Genomic DNA, 12,470 nt, shown 5'->3' on the forward strand with positions numbered 1-12,470 from the left:
GAGAGAGAGAGAGAGAGAGAGAGAGAGAGAGAGAGAGAGAGAGAGAGAGATGGGGGAGGGGCAGGGAGGTTGGGGGAAGGAGGCCAGCAGACGGCATCTGAAAGTTATAGGCAGTTATGAGCTTCCTGATGCGCGTGCTGGGAATCCAGTTTGAGTCATCTCTCCAGCTCCATGACAAAGATATTAAGGCAGCCTTCATGAGAATGCTTTCAGAAACAGTTACAAAATCATTTCATACCAATGAAAACCATTCCAAGACTCAGAAAAGGGAAAATCTCAAAGAGGAAATAAAGATTATAGTGAAGAACTAAGTAGAAAATTCTTATTGAGATGTGTAACTAAAAACCAAAATCAAAGCTCAGTAATTGGATTTATAAGTAGAACAGAGGAAACAGGAAAAAGAATCTATAGATACAAAAATAGAATCTGAGAGGCAGAATTGAACCTGGAGAAGGGTCTAGCTGTGATTGACTTCCATGCGATCATCCCTGCAGGGACATAGAAGGAGGTGTTACTTGGTGGCCAAGAACTTGTCAAATCCATTAAAAGACACAAACCACCCATCAGGAAGCCAAGTGAGGTCCGACTGGCCACACCCAGAGAAGTCTATGCTAAGATGTGAGTTTAATGTGAGGGGGGAAAGGACAGAAAATGGAAGGCAGAGAGGAGGAAATAGAGTTATATCAGAGGAGAAAAATGCAGCCCAGCCCTTTTCAAGGACTAAAAGAAATCCCTGTCAACCCAGAATTCCCAGTCTAGAGAAAATGTCCTTCAAGAGTCACGGAGAAGGCGAGCCGTCAGCCGGCAAGCTGTCAGTCGTTCCCTCAGGAGGATGGCTGTGGGAAGTGGGTGGAGGGCAGTCCTGGAACATGAAGGACTCTAAAACTCGGAAAGTACAAGCTGGTAAATGTCTCATTTTTCTTCAGAGTTTTCTGAGTTGTATTTAATGGTTGAAGCAAAAAATATTTCCTTGCCTGATGTAGCCCTAAATATATAGAAAGGAAATGCTTAAGTAAATGATGCTGTTCGTGGAGAAGGGTAAAAAGAAGTGGGGTTTCTAACTCATTTGAACCTGTTAGCCATGACATCTGTAGGTTACAATGCTGTATAGTAATTACTAAAAGTGTATATGTGTGGATACATTGGCACGCCTATGTATAGGTCTAAAAGAAATTATAGTCGGTGTTAGCAATGAAAGGTGCCAACCTCCTGGTGTTAAAATCAGGCTTTATGGGGCCAGAGAGATGGCTCATTGGTTAAGAGCACTACTGTTCCTGCAAAGGACCTAGGTTCAGTTCCCAGCACTTACATCATAACTCATGACTATAATTTATAATGATACCCTCTTCTGGCCTCTGCAACACTGGGTATCATGTGGTGCAGATATATACTGGCAGTCGCTCCTATGCATGTAAAAATTAAAAGAATACTTTTAAAATTAGTTTCAATAACTTTTTGACAAGTAATTTAGTTATAAATACCATAGATGAGTTTACATCGCTGTTCCATTTGAGTGTTCTGCCTTCATTTCAGATCGAAGAAGAAATAAAGGGGTGCTTGCACTTTTTACAGTCCGTTTACTTGACGTTTGGCTTCTCCTTTCAATTAAACCTGTCCACAAGGCCTGAGCACTTCCTAGGAGAGCTTGAGATATGGGATGAAGCTGAAAGGGTAAGCGGCAGACAAGAAACTGCATGTCTGAGGGTTTAAACTGGGCGTCCGGGAACGAGTATGAAGACCGTGGAAGGTGGCTCGCCAGTTCTCGTCGCCGTGGGGACCAGATGACGAGCATCTCCCCATGCTGTGAGGAGATGGATGCGAGCCAGAGGCGCAGGCACAGGCTAGGCTCGAGCTGTGGTAGGGTCTCCTCCTCACACATACCCTGCCCAGTGCACTCATTACACTCTTCTGCCCAGGAAGGGTGCTGACTCAGTTTACCTAATAGTCACATGGAAGTGAAGAAGAGGATGCTAAGCCTGGCTTAGCAGTTCTCCCTGCTCACACATGTCAGCTCTCTCAGGATCAGAATTGGGCATGAGATGTGATCCTGGTGCCTGGGCTCAGGTGATAACGCCTACCGCATAAAGCTGTGGGAAACGTAAGTGAGTTCATGTATGTGAGATAATGGTGGTGTAGTGACAGGCTCGTGCACATGTGCAGTTGTCTTCATGTTTGTGTCAATGTCACCATCATTCCCACTCAGTCACTTAGAACTGGGTGGGTTATGGGGACTTGTCATTCATTATATATTTAATAATATATAATACATAATTATATATTATTTATTTATTATTTAATATATTTATGCTATATTATGTTATATAACATATAATATATTAATATATAATACACATTTTATATTATTTCTATTTATAAATTATATTTATAAGTATATATATTTAACTCTATTAGTTCTTAATACAACCCAGTCAGCCCCCCAATAATGGAGACTGAGTCCTATTGATTTATTTAATCAGCTTTAGCACACTTACTGGCCGATTATCCCTAATCTATTTTTCTGTACATTGAACTGGCTAGTTCCCAGCTCCACTCCCTAATTACTTGCTGTGTGAGTCTCACGGGTTGCCTCACAGTCTGTCCTTAGGATGCTCCATCAGTCTGTCCTTAGGGTGCACTTCTCTTGGCCATGTGCTCCTGGTCCTCTCTCTCCTCCTAGTGAAGAACTCCTGTTCTCCCGTCTTCTTTCTCCTTCTCCCTCTCCTTTTCTCTCCTGGTCCCTACCCAGGACGCAGTAACTGAAACCCTGCCTACCTCTGTTCTCCCCAGTAATTGGCTGTAGCCAGTTTGTTTTGACCAGTCAGAGAAGATCAACAAGCAAAGTTTGTACATCATTTGATGTACATGAGAATGTGCTTGATTGCACCAGATCTTGGGGATCAGTATTTAGCAACCAGATCTTGGGGACCAGTATTTAGAATCTGAATACAGAGCAACACCAGACCAACCCCCAACAGAGCCTAAAGGAGGGGTGGACTTGACATGGGGATAATGAGCTGGAAATCTTGACAATTTTGCTCTTTTTGATTGATGTGGCTAAAGTTTAGCAGCGAAGCCTGAAGTCTCCCAGGAATAGGGCATTACAGGATGGGCCTTCCTCTTTTTTGGGGACTTTCTCCCACAGTGAGCACCTGTGGTCCTCTGGGAGTCAGGGAAGTGAACACTTGAGGGTGCTGTTGTTGTTGTCATTGTTTTCTCGGAGGTGGCTTGTAAACCCAACACTTCCTCAATCCTGTCTCAATAGCCACCCCTGCTTCTATTGCGCTGCCTCATCCTGTGTCCCCAGAGGCCTGACAAAGATCTGATGGCCTCTGCTTCACAGCCTTCTCGGAACCTTGGCCTATCTTTGGCATGTTAATGCCTTGGGTGCTCCAGGACCCTCCGATTGCTGTCATGGGGCCTCAGTTTCTGTCTAGTATCCTTTCTATTTCAGAAGCAATCCAGTGAGAAGGGACCTCCAAAGCCTGTGACACACTTCTATGCAGGTGGCCTTTCTTGGTCCTAAGAGAAGAAGGCTGCTCCTGCAGAGTTCGATCCACTAGGGATGTTGCTGGCATCCCAGGAGTGAAGTTCTATCAAAAGCACTCCCTAACTGAGTCCCCAGGGGTCAGGTCATTCCTTGGTTATTCCAGCCTAAGCTCAGAGTTACCATTGTTGCCTGACTTCCCAAAGACCACCCCATATCACCAAGTATCAAACCCCTCCTGCACTCCAGAATATTGGTGTTATTCCAAGAGCCTGGGTGGACTTTTGACATATTTTGTCTCAGTGCTCTCAAGGGAAGCTGGTGGTCCAGGGCTGCTTCTATCAGAATTTATCTGGACACACACTCACTATAATTAAGTGCCAAGCATCTCCACCGTAGGCTACATCTAAAGCCTGACCTGGCTTAGACTAAAAACTAAAGTGAGGTTCCTGTCCTTATACCCCAGTAACTCATAAGGGTTGCCCCTGCCCCCAGTTGCAACTGAGGTCAAAGACACACAAAGGGACGTAGTATTACACAGTGAGAATGGCAAATCAGGACCAAGGCTCTCATGCCTCTTCATGTGTGGAAGCCCCACCTACAAGGGGAAAGAGGTCTCAGATACATCACCAAGAGACATTGTCCTGGTTTGGTTTTGCCAAGTTGTCACAAACCTAGACATATTTTGAAAGAGAGCATCTCGATTGAGGAATTACCTCCATCACATTGGCCTGTAAGCATGTCTCATGGCTATGGGACTTTTCTTTTTTTTTTTTTTTTAAGATTTATTTATTATATATATAAGTACACTGTAGCTGTCTTCAGACACTCCAGAAGAGGGAGTCAGATCTTGTTAAGGATGGTTGTGAGCCACCATGTGGTTGCTGGGATTTGAACTCTGCACGTTTGGAAGAACAGTTGGGTGCTCTTACCTGCTGAGCCATCTCACCAGCCCGGGACTTTTCTTGATTGCTGACTGATGTCACTGAGAGTGGTGCCACCCCTAGGCCGGAGGTCCTGGAAGGTAGAAGAAAAGTAGCTGAATATGAGCTTGGGAGCAAGCCAGTGAGCAGAGCTCTTCAATGGCCCCTGCTTCAGTCCCTGCCATTGTTTCCTGCCCTGACTTCACTCAGTGAGAGACTATGACTTGGGGGTTGTAAGATGGAATAAATTGTTTCCTTCCCTGAGTTGGCCTTGGTCATGGTTTGACCACAGCACCACAGAAACAAAGAGACAGCTAAGGGTCAGTCAGTAAGCCACTGAGAGGGCCTGACTGGAAGGAAGGAAGGCCTTTGTAGAATCCCCTGGAACGATTGAGAAAATGGCACATTTTCCCACTATGCTGTTGATAAGTGTGACCTGGAGGAAAGTAGAATATACCTAAGATGTATAGATACTCATGAGCTGTCCAGTAGGGTGGATGTGTGATAAAGTAGAAGGGTTTTCATGATCTCTCCTTTAAAATAGCAACTGCAGAACAGCTTGGTGGAATTTGGAAAACCATGGAAAATAAACCCAGGAGATGGAGCATTCTATGGTCCTAAAGTAAGTAGAGGATATGCAGAGAGGGGGAGGGGGAGGGGAAGAAGAGAGAGGGGGGAGGAGAGAAAGAGAGAAAGGGAAGGAGAGAGGGAGGGAAGGAAAGAGAGATGGAGGGAGAGAGAGAGGAGGGAGGGAGAGAGAGGCTATTTAAAAATGAAAACTGTCTCTAAGCAAGCATTACTTAACTTACAGATCGATATAAAAATTAAAGATGCTATTGGCAGATACCATCAATGTGCCACAATTCAGCTGGACTTCCAACTGCCTATCAGGTTTAACCTCACATATGTTAGGTGAGTGATTCTAATATCTTCATTATTTGTCATAAGATCACGTGCAATACAAAAATAAGCACTAGTGAGTTCTGGTGTCTATGTCATGCACCATACATCTGTTTACTCATTTGTAATCTGGCGATTTTCTTCATCCATTTATGTTGCTAGATCCAAAGGCTTAAGTTAAGCCAAGGCTGGGTAATAAGCAAATGACATTTATTTGACCATAATTACAGCAGCTCTAAAGTCCCAATATCATGGCACAGGTATCTGGCACAGGTCTCCTGCTGCTTCTCAACAGGGCAAGGAAATAGCTTTGTGTAGAAAACAGCGAGTGCAAGAAGCAGCCCAGCTCCATAGTAACCTGTTCTCTCTCTCTCTCTCTCTCTCTCTCTCTCTCTCTCTCTCTCTCTCTCTAACCCTAGCCTACCTGTGAGAACTGCAGCCATCTCTTCCTGGTAGCCCTCTTGGCCTAATCACCTCCTACTAGCTAGAATTTCCCACTGCCACCTCTCGGGCCGGGGCAGAGCTTAGTGATAGTGTTTGCTTAGCCTTTACCAGGCCTTGGATTCAACCCCCTCCTATTACTACAAAAAGGAAAAAAAAATGTTTCCCAGTATTTCTAATGTCCAAAGCATTTTGTCAAGAATTATGGGTTTTTTTTTTCTTCTTTAGCTTGTTAATGTGGTGGATGGCGTTCATTTAGAATACTGAACTCGCCTTGGGCTTTGATCTGCCATCAGTTTGTTGCGAGTATTTGAATACATATTCATACAGGAAATTGGTCTGTGGTTTTGTTTTCTTGTACCAGCTTTACTAGGTCTCAGTATCTAAGAATGTTAATTTTTTTTTTTTTTTGGTTTTTTGGTTTTGTTTTGTTTTGTTTTGTTGTTTTATTTTTTTACTTTTTTTTTTTTTGATTATTATTATTTATTTATTTATTGTTTTTTTCGAGACAGAGTTTCTCTGTGTGGCCCTGGCTGTCCTGGAACTCACTTTGTAGACCAGGCTGGCCTTGAACTCAGAAATCCAGAATGTTAATATTTTAAAACAAGTGGGGAAGTGTTCCTTTCTGTTCATTTTCCTGGAAGAGATGAGGTAAATTTGGTATTGTTTCTCTTTCAGATAATCGGTAGAATTTCCATTGAATCCACAAACTGCTATAAGTTTCTCTTTGGGGAGGGGAGAAAAGTTATTGTCATGTTTCAAATCCAGTCATTTCATAGGATATTTCCCATCGGGGGTTACGACAATAAGCAGCCACTTCTCCCTCAGCGGGAGTGAAGGGGAGCTAGATCACCCGTGCAAGCCGTCCACCCCAGGAGTGTGTGGAATGGAGGATGGGGGGTAGGAGGTCCATAGACAGCTCAGAGATGGTGAAGGTTAGAACCAGCTGATGCCAGGGAAACAAGCCACATGGGGGTGCTGGGGTGTATGTTGGAAAAGGAGCTGGTGTGATTTTGAGGCCTAGGGAGCAAGAGAGTGAAGCATCACCATGAATGTGCCTCTTTAGAGAGCAAGAGAGGCTTATGGAAACTCTCATGCTGAAACATCGTATAAATCAAATGGATAGAACTCCGAGCTGGGGACAAAGTAAGAGAGCTAGAAGTAACTGGAACGTGGAATATCCAGTGTGCCTCCCTGCGTGTCAGCGGTCACCTGCTGGGAAAGACAAGGCAAAAACATCTCAGAAGCATGGCGTAGTGCAGAGTATCCATAGAGTGTGGACTTAAGAAATAGACTGTGGTGTTTACATCAGAAGATTTTATCAAAGGCAAAAAGAAACCCAGTTATTTAAGTGAAAGTTCAGACCACAGTCTTGGAATGAATATGGCAAAATTACTCTCTTCAAACCTACCTATAAAGTCTAATCCGCTGGGGTTATTTGAAGGGAAGTTCGATGGTTATTCTAAGGTTTACTGGATAGCATCAGTGTGTAAGCATAATTTTATGTCACTAATTGATTAAAATAAAAGACAAGACAGAAAATTCTGGTTACATAGAGGCCTGCGAAGACAGTGTCGTATTTCTCTTTCCTTTCCCTCATAAAACAGCATTTAGGGATATTCTGTACTGTTCCCCGCACCCCATGGAGTAGGTGACATCTGCATAAGTTCACAGAAGTATGAGTTCAGGATGGTTCCGAGCGTCCCCTTCCTACCTGCTCTGCCCAGCTCTCTGGGATCTGCATAGATTGCTGCCTGAGTGCAGTGTTCATCAGCAGGAACTTTTAGCCTTGATGGTGTCCAGATATAACACATATGAATTGGGTTAAGAGAAGACCTCTCTGTATTTGTTTCAAGTGTGTTTTAGAAATAGTTAACTGGGCTGGTGAGATGGCTCAGTGGGTAAGAGCACCCGACTGCTCTTCCGAAGGTCCAGAGTTCAAATCCCAGCAACCACATGGTGGCTCACAACCATCCTTAACAAGATCTGACTCCCGCTTCTAGAGTGTCTGAAGACAGTTACAGTGTACTTACATATAATAAATAAANAAANNNTTAAAAAAAAAAAAAAAGAAAAAAAAAGAAATAGTTAACTGATGCAGGTTTGGGATCTGTGTTATGGATTACATGCTGAATAAACTGAGCCGTACCTTCTGGGAGTGTATGCACAGATTTTGGTATGTCTTGCTTCACTGAAGTAGGCAGTCACAACTGGCTTCATTGGTTTTTTGTTTGTTTGTTTTGTTTTGTTTTGTTTTCCTGTAGAGGAGGAGGGAATGATGAGCTGTGATGCCCATGTCATGATGGTGTGCAGTCTATAGGTAAATTTAACTGATGAATATTTAACATAAATATCAGAAATATTTTGGAAAACTAAGGCTCACAGTGGGGCAGGGGATGAGGGGAGAACTGGATCAATCAGACTGGCTGTGAATGGACATGTTGTCAATCTCAGAGGTGGTGTATGGTGTCCACTACAGTGTTCTGCTTTTGTATATTTGCAATGTTCTCTAATAATGTAGTTTAAAAATAAATGAAAAAGGATTAGTAAGCAAAGCGAAGTCTAGGGAAAGCTGCCAACTCTCTAATAAAGATGCCCCACGCCAACAACAGACAGCACTGACCACAGTCGGCAGATACACCTATAGCCAGCCTTTGAAAAGTGCCTAATATATGTTTTTTTTTTCATTTTTTCAGTAAGGATGGGGATGACAAGAACAGACCTGTGATCATTCACCGCGCCATCCTGGGGTCTGTGGAAAGGATGATAGCCATTCTCTCAGAGAACTACGGGGGAAAATGGTAAGTCATATGGGAGGGAGCGCTGGAGGACTCCTCGAAAATCCAGTCTGAACAGATTAAGTTCCAGCTCTAGCTAGCAAGTATCCACACTGCAAATGGAGGATTCTTGTTCTGTTTGCCAGATCGGAAAGCATAGAAGCTCACAGGCAGAGTGACATAAAGCTGTACCATTGCCCTTTGAGAAGCATGAACTGGAGGTGGTGAAGAATTATCTTTTCACCCTTCCCAAGCCCACCAGAGTTCCAGGGTTGTCTGAAAAGCAAGTCCGACTCCAGTGTTCCAAGACTTACATCACTGCTGTTCCTTTCAGCTCTGATTGTTACCCTGGGTGATCCCTGTGGCCCTGGGCAATTCCCTGACTACAGAGAAAACCACATCCATCCGATCCACACACAGCCTACACAACACACCAGCACTAGGTACACAGCTGCCCCAGCAGCACGGGCCCAGCAAGGATAGGAAAGGCTCCCACATGCTATAGCTTGGAGTTCTCTATTCCGGAAGGCAAGCTGCCACAGGTGTGGTGAGCAGGTACCATTCTGATCACAAGGCCAGATATGTAGAAGTAATCAGATTGAAAAATAGACAGGCTTGGGGAAGAGAAATACTGATTACATGCATGGGCCATTGTGCTGGCTAGTTTTATATCAACCAAGCTCCCCAAAGGAGGGAACCTCAATTAATAAAATGTTCCATAAGATCCAGCTATAGGGCATCTTCTTAGTTTGTGATTGATGGGGAAGCTATTGTTTCACTAGTGGCTGGTGGTTTGCGCACCCCTGTCCCAGGGTGGCTGTGTTAGTGCCTGAGGAGCCGTGGTTGTTGCCGAGGCAGTTGTCTCTAAGCACAGGTGTTAGTGACTCCAGCGACACTGGCTCACTCCCTCACTCCTCTGCTAAGGAACTGTTCCATGGCACTGCTGGCAGAACAGAAGAAGCCAACATCCAGAGATAGCCATGCTTACAGGAAAATCACTGCCCTCTGACATCAGCCTTGCATAATGGAAGGGACCCAAAGCAGTCAACTGCTCAAAGCTAGCTTGCTGCTCCCCTGGATTAGGACTAGTCACTACTGACAAGTACTGGGTCCTCAGAAGAGGTATAGCAAGGTGGAACCTAATGAGGGCACAGTCACGTGGTGGTGATGATGAATGTCCTTCAGTGGCCACTGTTCACGAACCACTGATTGAGTCCTTTGTTATCTGAATATTCAAAAAGTCCTCCAAAGTAAGGGCCTTCTGCCGGGTAATTCCACACCATGGCTGCCTTAGTTAGGGTTTCTATAGCTATAATGAAAAATCATGCAACCAAAGCAACTAGGGGAGGAAAGAATTTACATTGCTTACACTGTTCATCCTGAAGGAAGTCAGAACAGGAACTCACACAGGGCAGGAACCTGGAGGCAGGAGCTGATGCAGAGGCCATGGAGGCGTGCTGCTCACTAGCTTTCCTCCCCTGGCTTGCTCAGTCTGCTTTCTTATAGCACCCAGGACCAGCAGCCCAGGAATGGGGCCACCCATTATGGGCTGGGTCCCTTGCCGTCAATCACTAATTAAGAAAACACCTTACAGCCAGATCTTATGGAGGCATCTTCTCAGTTGAGGTTCCTTCCTTTCAGATAACTCTAGCTTGTGTCAAGTTGACCTGAGACTAGCCAGTACACCCACCTTCTACCAGTGGAAATATCTTGCAGAGTTGTACGGAACATCACGACCAGGACATAGCATTGGCGCTGCTAACCCTGTTTGCATGTTCCCGTCTCACATGTGCTCCTATTCGTGGTGTGTTTAGTTCCCTAAGACTGTACCACATGTAAGCATGAAGTCATCACCACATGCAGCCCTGGAGTGCCTTCCCCTGTAAGAACCAATCACGCTTCCTCTTACAGACACATATGCTCTATTCCGCCGCTGTCCACTAATCCAGCAACTGTGAACCTATTTGTTCTTGAAATGGCAATTCTGTCACTTCAAGAGCGTCCCATAAATGGGGTTGTGCCGCATGCAGCTTTCTGAGATTGGCTTTTCTCCCCTCACTTGACTTCTCTTGAGAGCCATCTTTATTCTGTCAGTAGTTGGCTCACTGTGATTACTCTTGGCATTCCAGAGTGTGGTCGTCCATGTTTGACTATTCACCTGATGAAGCACCTTGGGGTGTTTCCAGTGTGCAGCTGTTCTGAATAAAACCAGCGTGGATGTCAGTGTGGAGGTGTGGTGCGTGGACACAAGGCTCTCTGGGGTAGATGCTCAGGGGTGCAGGAATGTGTCTGCCTTCTTTTCTTATCAAAACTCCAAATTTCCTATCCGCTCTGTTCTGATGCCTTCCGGCTTGATAAAGTTTCATTCGCTTCTACGTCGTTTTACCAGTACCACTGTCTCACAACTGTCACCCTGAGAAAGCTTTGATCACTTTTAACCACCTAAGTAGTCATTTTGAAATGACTTTAAATAGACATATTTTATATATTTTTTAGGCCTCTCTGGCTGTCCCCTCGCCAAATAATGGTCATCCCTGTAGGTCCAACTTGTGAAAATTATGCACTACAGGTAAGGTCACAGATATTCGAAGGACATAATGTCTTGCCATGTGTTCTGTCTGGTCACTGACTTGAAATGCTATTTGTGCTTTAAGATAATGCCCTGCTATCATGTTGATGACCACCTCCTCCTTCCATTGTTGGAAGCAATGAATGAGTTATGTCCATGGGGCTGTGTTAGAACTGTGTCCTTAATGCTTTTGAGAAATGGGTGTTCTCACCTCACACTTACTCTTCACTTGTTTTTATTGGAGACACCTCATCAGCGGCAGCTTCTAATAACAAATACTCACTACCTCACTTTCAGGGGGAGAGGGGAATCGTCTGGGAGCAGCTTAGCTGCTTCTTATTCTTAAACATTTAAAAAATATATTTATTTGTTTATGTATTTATTTGGGATTTTTTTTAAAAAAGGGGGGGGGGCTGGAGAGATGGCTCAGTGGTTAAGAGCACTGACTGCTCTTCCAGAGGTTCTGAGTTCAATCCCCAGCAACCACATGGTGGCTCACAACCATCTGTAATGGGATCCAATACCCTTTCATGTATGTCTAAAGACAGCTACATTGGATTCATATACAAATAAATAAATCTTAAAAAAAAAAAAAAAAGAAAAAAGACAGGGCCTCTCTATGTAACTCTGGCTAGCCTGGAACTCACAGAGATCCCCCTGCCTCTGCCTCCTCTGAGTACTGGGATTAAAGGTGTGCAACACCATACCTGGCTTATTTATTTTCTATGTGTGAGTGTTTTGCATGCCTGTCTGTATGCCTGGTGTCTACAGGAGTTTAGAAGAGGTTACCTGATTTCCTGGAACTAGAGTCAGGATCAGTTTTGAGCCACCATGTATGTGCTAGGAACCAAACCCGGACCCTTGGCAAGAGCAACACATGCTCTTAACTGCTGAGCCATCTCGCCAGCCCCTAACTGTTTGGTTCCAACATGGCATCTCATGGGGAACCTTTGGGCACAGGTGCCATTCCTGAGGTCTTCACTGTGTGGGTTGCTTCTCATGCTGTTGGAATGCCCTCCAGAGCAAGGGATCTGCAGAGAGCAAAGTGACAGGCTTTGGCAACCTAGATTTAGTGGTAATCAGTCCTCCTCCCTTCCATCCCTTCTGACCAACCCTGAGCAAAACGGCAGGAGCTCTACGGAGCTGTGCGTGCCAGGAGATGGGGACAGGGCTGCTGCGGAGTCTGGTTACATGATGCAATGACAGAAACACCCCACTTTCTTCTAGGTGTCCAAGGAATGCTTCGAAGAAGGCTTCATGGCTGATGTCGACTTAGATGACAGTTGTACACTAAATAAGAAAATACGGAATGCACAGCTGGCTCAGTATAATTTTATTTTGGGTAATTTAAGCTCATTTTTTTTTTCAAAGCTTGG

At 44.5% G+C, this 12,470-nt stretch overlaps 1 protein-coding gene across 1 annotated transcript in view; it reads left to right on the forward strand.

Moving 5' to 3' along the window:
* Positions 1-12,470, forward strand: part of Tarsl2 (threonyl-tRNA synthetase like 2) — a 53,762-nt gene that overhangs the window by 39,098 nt on the left and 2,194 nt on the right. Inside the window, exons 13-18 of the mRNA XM_021197699.1 lie at positions 1,534-1,671; positions 4,952-5,029; positions 5,219-5,319; positions 8,445-8,549; positions 11,022-11,094; positions 12,322-12,436. Of these exons, the coding sequence (XP_021053358.1) occupies positions 1,534-1,671; positions 4,952-5,029; positions 5,219-5,319; positions 8,445-8,549; positions 11,022-11,094; positions 12,322-12,436 (610 nt within the window). The remainder of the gene's footprint in view (positions 1-1,533; positions 1,672-4,951; positions 5,030-5,218; positions 5,320-8,444; positions 8,550-11,021; positions 11,095-12,321; positions 12,437-12,470) is intronic.

The sequence above is a fragment of the Mus pahari genome, chromosome 1, assembly GCF_900095145.1.
Source record: "Mus pahari chromosome 1, PAHARI_EIJ_v1.1, whole genome shotgun sequence".
Lineage (NCBI taxonomy): Eukaryota > Metazoa > Chordata > Mammalia > Rodentia > Muridae > Mus > Mus pahari.